The sequence below is a fragment of the Sceloporus occidentalis genome, unplaced genomic scaffold, assembly GCF_023333645.1.
Source record: "Sceloporus occidentalis isolate IW3139 unplaced genomic scaffold, rSceOcc1.0.p SCAF_259, whole genome shotgun sequence".
NCBI lineage: Eukaryota > Metazoa > Chordata > Lepidosauria > Squamata > Phrynosomatidae > Sceloporus > Sceloporus occidentalis.
The window spans coordinates 519,179-531,061 of record NW_028317239.1 but is presented as its reverse complement, the minus strand read 5'-3'; the positions used below and the strand labels follow the sequence as shown (position 1 = coordinate 531,061).

General features: G+C 44.8%; 1 protein-coding gene across 1 annotated transcript in view; it reads left to right on the top strand.

The window, feature by feature from the left end:
- Positions 1 to 297: 297 nt before the first annotated feature.
- The window catches only part of LOC149275894 (zinc metalloproteinase-disintegrin-like VLAIP-B), a 58,772-nt gene continuing 47,186 nt past the window's right edge, over positions 298 to 11,883 (top strand). The window contains 4 exon segments of the mRNA XM_089504202.1: positions 298 to 514; positions 765 to 910; positions 1,082 to 1,319; positions 4,824 to 4,904. Coding sequence (XP_089360328.1) covers positions 298 to 514; positions 765 to 910; positions 1,082 to 1,319; positions 4,824 to 4,904 — 682 coding nt within the window.

Below are 11,883 nucleotides of genomic sequence, written 5' to 3'. Positions count from 1 at the left end.
TTTTATCTGGAAATATGCAGAGCTACACGAGTTTAGAAGGCGGTGGGCCTGTGTGCTTTGTGTTACAACTAATTGGGATCTTTCAGTAGAAACATTTATCAGAAATCCTTTAATCAGATGCCTATGTCCTACAATAATTAAGCTAGTGGAGGCTTGTGACAAAAAACAAACATGGCATACATTTTGGTCAATATGGGATTTATTAATGCCTGAAAAAGTAAATTCACTAATAAAATGTACTTTGGTTTATTCAGTGATACCTGGAGACTTGTCTTTGGCGCCAACCAACTTTCAGACATGGGGACAAATGCTCAGATCCGAACTGTAATAGAAAAGATTAAACACGAGAAATACAACCCGGAAATGTGGGCTAATGACATTGCCTTGCTCAGGCTGAATAAGCCTCTAATATTTGATAATTACACTCAGCCAGCCTGTCTCCCTGCCAAACAAGCCATTCTGCACAAAATGGACGACTGCTACATCGCAGGCTGGGGCTACCTTGAAGAAGGCTGTAAGTATCCATAGATTTATCCATAGATTTAATACACAAGAATAGGCTTTTTCATGAACCCTATGTGCTCCCTTGTGGCACCTTTCTGAATCTTGGTAACCCCATTGCAAGCTTTAGGGCATTTTGTCCCACCATTGTAAGGGTGATAGAAGGAGTTTGGGGTGGGATGTGGGATGGGGTCATGTTTTTATGTTTTTAGAGAGCCCCAAGGATTCTGAGGCCAGCCCTGCATTTTATGACTCTTTTTCAGTCACTGAAACATCGGACATCCTCCAGGAAGCTCCTGTGAATTTAATTCCAGTGAAACGCTGCAACCGTCCAACCTGGTACAATGGAGCTGTGCGTGACTACAACGTATGTGCCGGATATGAACAGGGTGGTATTGACAGTTGCCAGGTAAGCCCATTATTGTCCTCATGTCCTTTGAATTCAGTAATGATACATATGTTAATATTTTTAAAATCCTGGACAGTATTTGTTTTACAAAACAGTGCAGAGGAACAGCTGAGGTTGTAGTAATTATTAATAGTTTTCTTAAGAAATGCTTTCTTTTCTTGATTCACACAGGGTGACAGCGGAGGACCTCTGATGTGCAAAAAAAGCAAAGCTAAGTTCTATAGTGTGGTTGGCATAACCAGCTGGGGAGCCGGCTGTGGCCAGAAGCAAAAGCCTGGAGTTTACACCTCTACCCAGTATTACCTCCAGTGGATCTCTAAACACATGTCCAAGGAGAAGAAGCCTACATCCAAATCTTTGAAGATGAAGGCTGCAGAAAAAATCTGGCCAAAATTAGCTGAGAAAATCAGTAAAGCTGGCATGAAAGCCCATTAATTTTTGGGTGTTCTGGAAGTAGAAGAATCAGATCTGAACCATGTCAGAAATGTGTAGATTAGAATGATAAGATTAATAAATAGAAATGCATGAATAAGCCGTGTACTTGTGATGAACATGGAATGTTGTGGATGTGTATTGTTAGGACTGGCTAGTGTGAATACAAACGTGTATTTTGTTTGTATGACGAACTAAGGTATTTAATGCAAATATTCATCTAAAATGTTGTACTTTAAAAGTGTAAATCATATAAAATTTATTGCAGTTCAGTTGATCTTGCCCTGCTGCTGCTAAAGCTTAAAATATATTGAATTATAGCCTAATTTTTCTTCCTTTATATTTAAACTTCAACAGAATTAGTCCCACAGGCTATGCAACTATGTAAATATGTAACTGTAATTAATAATCTACCAAGTCAAGTGGGTTTTGAGGCATATTTGAATATTTTATTGTACAGATCTGTAAATTCTGTCTATGTGAGATGGTAAAAGAGAATATTTTGAAATCAGAGGCATCTGATGTTCAGGTTCAATGAACATACAGTATGTAGACAACCTCTATCGGCAGCAAACTCCCAAATGACAGACAGTTCTGGGTAGCCTACCCCGGGAAGTTCACAGTTAGACTCCTTGCTAACTACCACTTACTTAGGTGCCCTACGCATTTTAACCAAAATAATGATATTATTAAGTCTCTTGGGTATATTAACTAAAATCTCCCAAGCTGTAAGGTCATGATAGGCTTGTTCCCCTATTAACCCCAATAATGACACCACACACACCATTGAATATGGATAAGAAAAGGCCACAGCCAATTTTTTGTGTCACGCCAAAACCTGAAACAATAAACGTAGGTGCATTAACAAGGACAATGACTCAAAAAACTAAAACATGTAAATATATACAATAAACACACAAAGCTTGCCAAGTAATCCAGAGCCATATACCACTTTAGACATACTTGGATGCCCCCACCCGTACCTGAGGTTCCCAGCACTGACAGCCAAGAACCTCCCACCAGTTGTTACCAACCATTCACTTACCACCACATTAACCCCCTGGATACCTGGCAAGCTGCTGCCAATAGCCTATCCCTTGACACCTTAAGCCGGATGCCCCCCCCCAAGAAAAAACAAGGCCTTTTCTATCCCCTCTGCAATAGCCAAATTAAAGAAATCAAACCCTAAATCTGAAAGATGCACCCCATCCACACTAAACAAACTAGGGCAAAACTCCTCCAAAGCAAAATGCCAAACAACCACCACCTGCTGCTGGCATACAAAACTCGCCATCAACCTATTAACTTTCCACGGCTACGCTTTATAGCCACCCTATCCCTCGCATGACGCCAACGATGTCTCGGAATCATCTCCGACCAAACCAACTTCAAACCCTGGACCAACTCCAACAAACACTCAACATCTCGCCTCATCTTCCACACAAGTTCCCGCTGAGGCGTAACCCCTATATCATCCGTGGATAATGACCACCGATGGACAAACCCTCAAGGGCAAATAGCTCACCACCTCCAACAACACCCCATCACACACCATGCCCCGAGCCCTAAACCACCTCATATGCACCAAGTCCATGGGGAAGCCCAGCTACAGGCCGTTGCACCTAACTGTGGCTCTCTGTCGGCCCCGGTGGGAGGCCAATGATCCAAGCGATGAAACAAGGCCCTGCAATGCAAAAACAGAAAAAAATAGGGAAGGGGGAAACCAATCGCCTCCAAAACCACAATCAACTAACCAACCGCAACGGCCTGATATACCCCCGAAAACAAGCCGACTCCCACTGACCGATTCTCTGGATGACTCCTTCCCCCAACCCCAATCGGCCCGCTACCGTAGCCGCTCTGGTCCGGAACGAATGTGTCCCAAATTCAGCCAACGAAAGCCCAAGTTAACCAAGCCCCAGCCACATCACACGCAAGAATTGAAAACCGAGACATCGGCGACAAATCTTGATGGACCAAGAAAGACACCCCACCTACAGGCCAACACCCAAACAACTCTGCACACATTGCACTGGGCAAATGATCTCCCCCGGCAAAGCATACAACCGCACCTGTCTGCCTCGCTCCATCCTCAACACATCCATCTTGGAAGACCTCAAACAGACAACCACCAAATCACCCTCACACGTTCGACATCCTGCCAAGGCAAACCCTGGTGCACAGACTTAGCAGGACTAACCAATTCCGACACCCGAAAAGCACCAAAAATGGGCAAAGCCAAAACCGCCTGAAACAACAGCACCCCAAAACCCTCAAAACAAATGCCCCGCAATACCCCAAACAACCGGCAAAGAAGCCCAGCAGAGAACGGACGCCTAGCATCAGGAACCTGCAACCCTTTATTAATCACCTTCAAAACATGCCCACTGCGTCCGCCCAGGTGCCTCCTGCTGAAACTGATCCCGGGAACATGTTTTGTGCTAAAACTACATGCACAACAAAACAAACCACTGCAGAAACGTAACCACCGGAACCAATGCAGCAGACAACTTATTAACCGAATGAACCACCACCAAATTATCAGCGAAAAACAAAATCCTGCAATCACGCATCCGCCACCCAATAGCATCAAGGCCACCACCAAAGAAAACAATTCCAGAAAAGCCAAGCTCTTAATGAGCATACCTGGGAACTTCTCCGGTTCTCCGAGTCAGGACCCGAATCCTGCGGGTTGTGGGAGTGGGGTCCTGACACGTCCCGCTCCCCGCCCATTTTCCATTTAAATGGGGGTCAGCCCACCAACGTCAGCGGGACAGCCCACCCACATCAGGGGGAACTCCCACCGACGTCAGGGGGAACTCCCACTGATTATGGCGTTCCGCCCACTGACATCACGGGACCGCCCGCTGACGTCAGTGGGCAGTCCTGGCCGTGTCCTGCAAGGGAAGGCTCTGGGTAGCCGGAGCCCAGAAGTTCCCAGGTATGTCAATGAGTGGGCTAGCATGCCAGGCCGCAGGCCACCACTCAAAAAAGTGCTCAAAAGAAGCCACCACCACCTACAATGTGCGCAGCAAGTGCAAACACACATCCGAGGTCCCACGCACAGAAAGCCGTCCAAGTAATGCACCAAGGAGCGACAGCCCGCCTCTTCCTGCACTACCCACTCCACAAAAGAACTGGACCTTTCAAAGTCGGTGTACGAAATTGAGCAACCCATCGGAAGGCACATGCCACCACACCCAGACACCTTATAAGCCTCCCATTTCCTATCCACATAGCAAAACAGGGAGGAGCACTTATCCGGGGATTTCTCCCCAATAATACTCGCCAATATACAAAAAGCCTGCAGCCAATTCCCGAAAAGTTTTCAGGATTTTCCTATATTTTCTCTTCTTCTCCTCCTCCTCCTTCTTACTATCCCCCTTCTTTTCATCCTCTTTGATGTCAAGTGGCTCTTCTAGAGGAAGTAAAGAGATCAACTCCACATACTCCCCCTTCCATATCTTTTCCTTTACCTCAGACTTTAAATGCACCCCCACCACGACTGCTCCTGCGGGCATCCCTTCCTACGTCTGGGAACCGAGCGGCTCCTCCGTCTCCGGTGCGTCCCTCCATCTCCCGTCGTCCGGAACCTGCTGTCCGCGACGAAAAATTACTGCAGTTTTTTCTGAAGTAATACTTCCAGACCCTTGAACCGGCTTCAACGCAGATCCCAGCTGCTCCCATAGCCACGATTAACCGTGCTCCAACGCTGCCTTCCTCACGCCGGCAAGCAGCTCCTCCATGTCCGGGTCCATCTGCCGACCTGCAGGGGTGGTAAAAAGACAACAGCCAGAAGGACAGAGCAGAAAAGCAAGAGACAGACAGCCAAAAAAGCCCAGAAGCGCACAGACACACAATCAGGTAAGCTAACCACAAAAATGGTTCCTAAGCCCGGAAAAACAGCCTCTTAAATAATCTACCCCCAACTCCACCCCCTAAATACCCGCCAAAAAAGCCTACCCCTCCTCTGCACAACAGTCAGGGCCCACTATAGCCCATGCTGTCCCCCCCCTCCGTGGGGGCATGAAGATGGCATGTAATATAATTTCAATAGAAATTAAAGTACTCTTTTAATGAATACAATTATTCTACTACACAAAATGATTGGTCTTGATAACGATCATGATAACCTCCACAATTGTTTTTTATTCTATAATTTTATGTAAAGTTGTGCTTCAAAGTATTGTGCAGTAATAAAAAAGATGATTCAATAAATTGGATAAAATTGGCCGTAGCTTTATTTAAAAGGGTATAAGAGGCATTAACAACACAAACCGTTTAACGTAAATAACCAAATAACTTCTTATATATATAATACACCAAATACAATCCGCCCCTTTCTCAGCCAGATTGTGTAAAACCAAGCCTCTATCCACCTCAACACAGAGGCGACCTTTACCCCTTATAAAACTACGACAATATAACATATTGCATACCTTACATTTAAACACAAAAAGGGAGGGGGGGTGGGACGCTTGCTCAGCAACAGCTTCTTGAAGATTTCTCTTGAGGTGAATTTAATCTCGCCACGCGCCGTGAGCACAACTGACTGCACCAATCAGCTGCGCTTATTTTTCCCTCCGCACAGAACGACCACTCAAACCTCATGCTGCAGCACAGCTGATTAACCAATCAGCTGCGCTAAATAAACTGCCTGCCCAGCAACCTAGAATTAGATTTAGCTAACCTAGCCCGCCAAAACGTTATGCCTTAACTTTCCTGACCTTTTAGTGACTGTTATATAACTAATGTCCAGCAATGGACAATTAGCGCGCCACTTAGGCAGCTTGCGCTTTCCATTATCTTCTTAAAACGTTCAACGTTGACCTGATCTCTATAAATTAATTTTCTGTGTGAGTTTACTGACTTTTGATGAGGGTAATCTGCCCCACCAGCTTTTGACAGATGTAGCTTCGACTCACGGGCCAGGCTCGGCTCAGCTGCTCAATTAAATAAAACACCAACACACAAGATGGGTTTGAAAAGGCCACAGCCGTTTTATTTAACAGTCATTGTCCTGTAAAACCTGAAATAATAAACATAGATGCGTTAACAGAGACAATGACGTAACCAAAACCAACCTAGCTTGCCAAGTTATCCAGGTACCAAACCACACACCAATTTTGGGAGGGGACATACCAGGATGCCCCAACCCGGACCTGAGGTTCCGAGCACCACTCCTTGCAAGGAACCTCCCACCGGTTATGACCACCAATGATCATACCACCACATTAACCCCTTGGATACCTGGCAAGCTACCGCCCACGACTGTGACTAATGCAGCAACACCACTTCACAAACTCAACCACATAAGGGGAGGGTGGGTAGGACAAACACCACCAGGTAAGGTTAAACAAAATGGATCCTTACCCCTGTGATCACCAAACTTAAATATCCTCCTACCAAAACTCCTCCCCTAAAATCCACAATTCCTGCCTTAGCCTAGCCCTGCTCAGCACTCTGTCAGGGCCCACTCTAGTCCATTCTGGCCCCCGTGGGCTTCAATACGAATTGTGAAAAGTCTGAGAATTACAAGTAAAATCTGCCCTACTTGGCATCTCAAAAAGAAGCGATCGCAGCACTTGACAGCTTGTGGGTCCTGCTTTTATCTTAATAACGAACTATTGACTTGGCAAAATAAAACACAGACAACTGAGTGGATTTTGAAAAGGCCACAGCTTTATTTATAATCAAAGCACTGTGACACCTAAAATATTTATTTAAAACTTAAAACATACAATAAATGTAACCTCCATGACTTAGGGTCCCTCCACCCCAACTACCACACTTCACCCCATGGAGGTTACTACTACGCCCTTTAACAATATACTGATTAACCAACAGTTCCACCACACTCCGGGAACTTTAGCCGCATACCCCTGCCAGGAGCCGTAATCTAGCACAAGAACAACGACCCCCTCTTTTTATATGTCCACATATTCCCCTTTCCATATTTTTTCCTTCACCTCCTGCTTCAGATGAACCCCACAAAGGACCCTTAAATCAAACATACACTTTGCCCTTCGCGGTATCTGAGGGGCGAACCAGATCCCCCGTTTCCTTCGCCCCAGCAGCAGAAGCAGCAGGCACTGCGCCCTCAGAAGAACCTGCACCCGCTCCTTCCCCTCTCCCAGCAGAAGGGCCTGATGAAGAGATAGGACAGAAGTCACATTGCCGGTATTTGAAACCCCACTCTCCCAAACCGTGGCAGGTGATGTCTGCACTACCGAGGAAACCTGCCCTGCTCGGGAAGCGGAAGGAAGTGACTTAAAAGTGGTAACAAAAGAACCCCAATCCACAGAGCCCTGTTCAGCCACCCCAGCCCCAGTCGTGTGCAAAACCTGGGACATTATTTTTACTTGAAAAATATGTTACTCATCTGCAAAAGCTAATGAAAAAAACTGCTAAATAGATTCTACTATTTGTCCTGAGTTTAGAAATACCCAATGTTTTTATGGGTTTTTTTCTGCATGTTATGGAGCAATAAGTACAAGTAGCATTTTGCATTTTCAAAACCATTTTTTCCAAATCTGGTAATTCTTCACTATGTGCTATTTTGGGTATTTTTCAATGCAATTTACCCCATCAAACCATATATTACAGTGTTTTTATTATTTTTTTAAACTATTTTTATTATTACTTTTTTTTTTGTTTTAATTTATTTTACTTATCGCATCATGATTAGAAAGCTGGGCTCCATTGATTTGCATGGTTGAATGCAGTACCTGAGTTCTCAGGATGGTCTGGAGAGACCCTCTTGGAAACTTTCAACTCCTTGATTTTTTGAAAGGACGCGCCGCCATCTTGCGAGTGGCAAAATCGCATCGCTGATCGCCTCTTAAACTCTTTTAAAACGGGTGTCTGCCCCCATACACTGTATGGCAGACGTTGACGCACTGTGGAGGGGGCAGACATGACCCCTTATACCATCTCAGCGTTGCTGAATGCCTCGATATCGAGCCACTACGGCAATATCATTTGGGTGCATAAAGTGAACGTGGATCGCTTTCTGCACCCGTTTAAAGCCATGACAGTCCTGGCACCAGGGGCGTAACTAGACGCCTCAGGGCCCGGGTGCGAGAATCTGTTAAGGGCCCCCCCACCCCCTCACCCCCCACCCCCTCAAAAAAAACATGATTTTTACCCAACAATTATTTTTCAACTAATTCAACAAATTCAATTTACATATTGAATCATATCTGTAAAAAAATCAAAGAAAAAGGGGCGCATGTACAAAGGGCATAATCCAGGGGTGTCCAAGTTTTTTCTGCAGTGGGCCACTTCATCAGAATTGTATACGTGCGCGGGCCGCACTCATTTTTCACTGTGACAAAAAATATGGCCTTTAATAAAATATGCAGATTAAAATAAAGTAAAATGACACAAAACCTTTACTCTTCCTCTCACTGATTTCTGGGCCTTGAAAGTTTTGCGACTACAAATTCAGGATTCCCTAGATTTCTAGGGATGAACTAAAATGAAAATTCTGGACCAAAACATTCAGGGTTCACTTAACCAAAACCGAAAATGACCCCCACCTTTAAAAATAATAATAAAAACTCACATGTTTAATAAAAGTAGGTAACACACAATTGGACAAAATTAGCAATATGACTTGGCATGATAGGAGTGTGATTGCTAACAGCAATCACACTCCTATCATACCCAGGTAACCAGTAAATGCTGGTACCTAGGCATGATGGGACTGTGCTCGCTGTGATTGCTGTTAGCAATCACACTCCTATCATGCCAAGTCAGCCAGTAAATGCTGGTACAGGGTGGCTGTAAGTGATGTGCAGACCCCATACTGCTGGCAGCATCACTACACAAGGGGGGCAGCTAGCTAGGTTTCAGCATGTACTGGCTGACTTGGCATGATAGGAGTGTGATTGCTAACAGTAGTCACAGTCCCATCATGCCTAGGTTCCAGCACTTACACATCCATCCAGTAAATGCTGGAACCTAGGCATGATGGGACTCTGATTGCTATTAGCAATCACACTCCTATCATGCCAAGTCAGCCAATACACGCTGGTACAGGATGGCTGTAAGTGATGTGCAGACCCCATACTGCTGGCAGCATCAATACACAAGGGGGGCAGCTAGCCAGGTTTCAGCATGTACTGGCTGACTTGGCATGATAGGAGGGTGATTGCTAACAGCAATCACAGTCCCATCATGCCTAGGTTCCAGCACTTACACATCCATCCAGTAAATGCTGGAACCTAGGCATTATGGGACTGTGATTGCTGTTAGCAATCACACTCCTATCATGCCAAGTCAGCCAGTACATGCTGGTACAGGGTGGCTGTAAGTGCAGACCCCATACTGCTGGCAGCATCACTACACAAGGGGGGCAGCTGGCCAGGTTTCAGCATGTACTGGCTGACTTGGCATGATAGGAGTGTGATTGCTAACAGCAATCACAGTCCCATCATGCCTAGGTTCCAGCACTTACACATCCATGCTATCACATACACACACACACACACACACACACATTTATTCATATAATCATTAATTCACAGATTCATTCCCTCAATCACACACACTCATTCAAACACCCTCCCCACCCCCTTACCTGCACTGCATCTCCCTTCGATGCCGCTCACAGACTTCAGCAGGGGGCACGGCCTCCCTCTGCCTTCTCTGCTAAAGCACAGAGGAAGTAGGATGTCACGTGAACTCCGCTTCCTCTGTGCTGTCCAGAAGACCCTCCCACAAGTAAGTAGCAGGGCTTGAGGTGCGGCTCGTGTAAGATCGGTTGCCCTGGCTGCCGATCTTACGCGGGCCGCATTTGGCCCGCGGGCCGCATGTTGGACGCCCCTGCCTTATTTTAAAAAAAAATCAAAAAACTTAAAAAAGATTTCGGGCGGCCCCTTGGCTTGGGCCCCCCTGCCGCCGGGGCCCGGTCGCAGTCGCGACCCCTGCGACCCCGGTAGATCCGCCACTGCCTGGCACATCAATTGTCACTAAATGGATGTTAGTGCATGACATGCCCGGACTGTCAATTGTCATCAAGGGGTTAATAATTTATACCCTTGACGTCTAGAGTAGCATACCCCAATCCTCTAGATTTGTGGGCTTGTTTGAGAGGGACCTTCCTAACTTTCTGTTTTCTAATTGTTATGTGATGCACTACATGTTTAATGTCTATTAAAGCATTGGAGGTACTGTATTGAACAAAATAATTTATGTTAATATATTTTTTTATTTGTTTTTGCAAAGTGTGTAAAAAAAAGAGCAAGGGAGAAGGCAAAATAGGGAGGATACATGGTACAACGAGAGAATCACTGTCACTGTTTTCATTCATTGTATCGTTGTACAGTGCTATAGAATATGATGGCGCTATATAACAATAATAATAATTTGTAAAGTTTAAGTTGCGGCACCAGGATTTTAAAAGTCTGTACGAGCGATTACAGGTGCTCTTCATTGGTTGATGGCAGAAGAGGCCCCTGCCGGCGACCAATAGAGTTGCTCGTACGGACATTTAAAGTCCTGGTGCCAAAGCGTTAACCCCGTAAAAAACGAAGAAAAAAAAACGAACACGAAGAATGTACAAGAATATTCGCCCGGAGCGAACACAGGAACGGGCGAATATTCGTGAAATATAAGTATTTTTCCCTCCACAAAGACGAACACAAAAAAGTAATAATAGTAATTGCCATTGCTGGGTCCCTCTGTTTGCTAATACACACAAGTGCAATAATCTATTTCACCACTAGGTGGGAGGATTTGATGAGATAATCCATTTCTGTTTTATCCAGATACATAGTCAAGTACATAAAAAAAGAACCAGTTGGCTCATTTATTCAGTCCATTTTTAAAATCCAATAATACCTACTAATTTTTTAGGACAGATTTACTCACATTCCAAGCATTCTTTATTTTCAACTTTTTTCTGTGCACAAAAAGTTTTATTATAATGTTTTCATGGCATATTAGCAATTTGTATGAGTTCTAGTTTTGTTATCCCAATCTGCCAAACAGCCTGACTACTTGTCAAACTGCCTGTTGTAAAGATTGACATGGGTCTTTCTTAGTCCCCCAGTGCAACACTATCACTGAGGAAAGAGCTCATAAGCATTGCCATAAAGAATCCGTTTAGTGTGGCTCTTATCTTATGAGCACCTAGCAGCTGTCTTTTTGACATGCTCAGCAGCCACCTAGTGTACGCTAAGGCTGCAAAGCATGATTGAGGTTGATAAATACCTCTACAATTGGATATCATATGATATTCTAGCCAGGAACCAGCATCAGACATCCCACAAAACACGTGGAATCACTAGCGGAGAGGTCTGCAGCTGGGTTGAGACTTGAGAGACACTTTTGGGTCCACAAGGGAAGGCTTGCCTAGGGCCCCATAATTATTAAAGATGGCCATGATTGCACTCATCTTTGTACCCTGCTTGGTAATCAATTGTTTTACCCTGATATATATAAATTCATTCAGTATAACCCTGCTTCATAGTGTGATCCTGTATTTCTAGGCTGTATCTTAAATAATAACCTCAGGCAGTTCAGTAACCTAATCA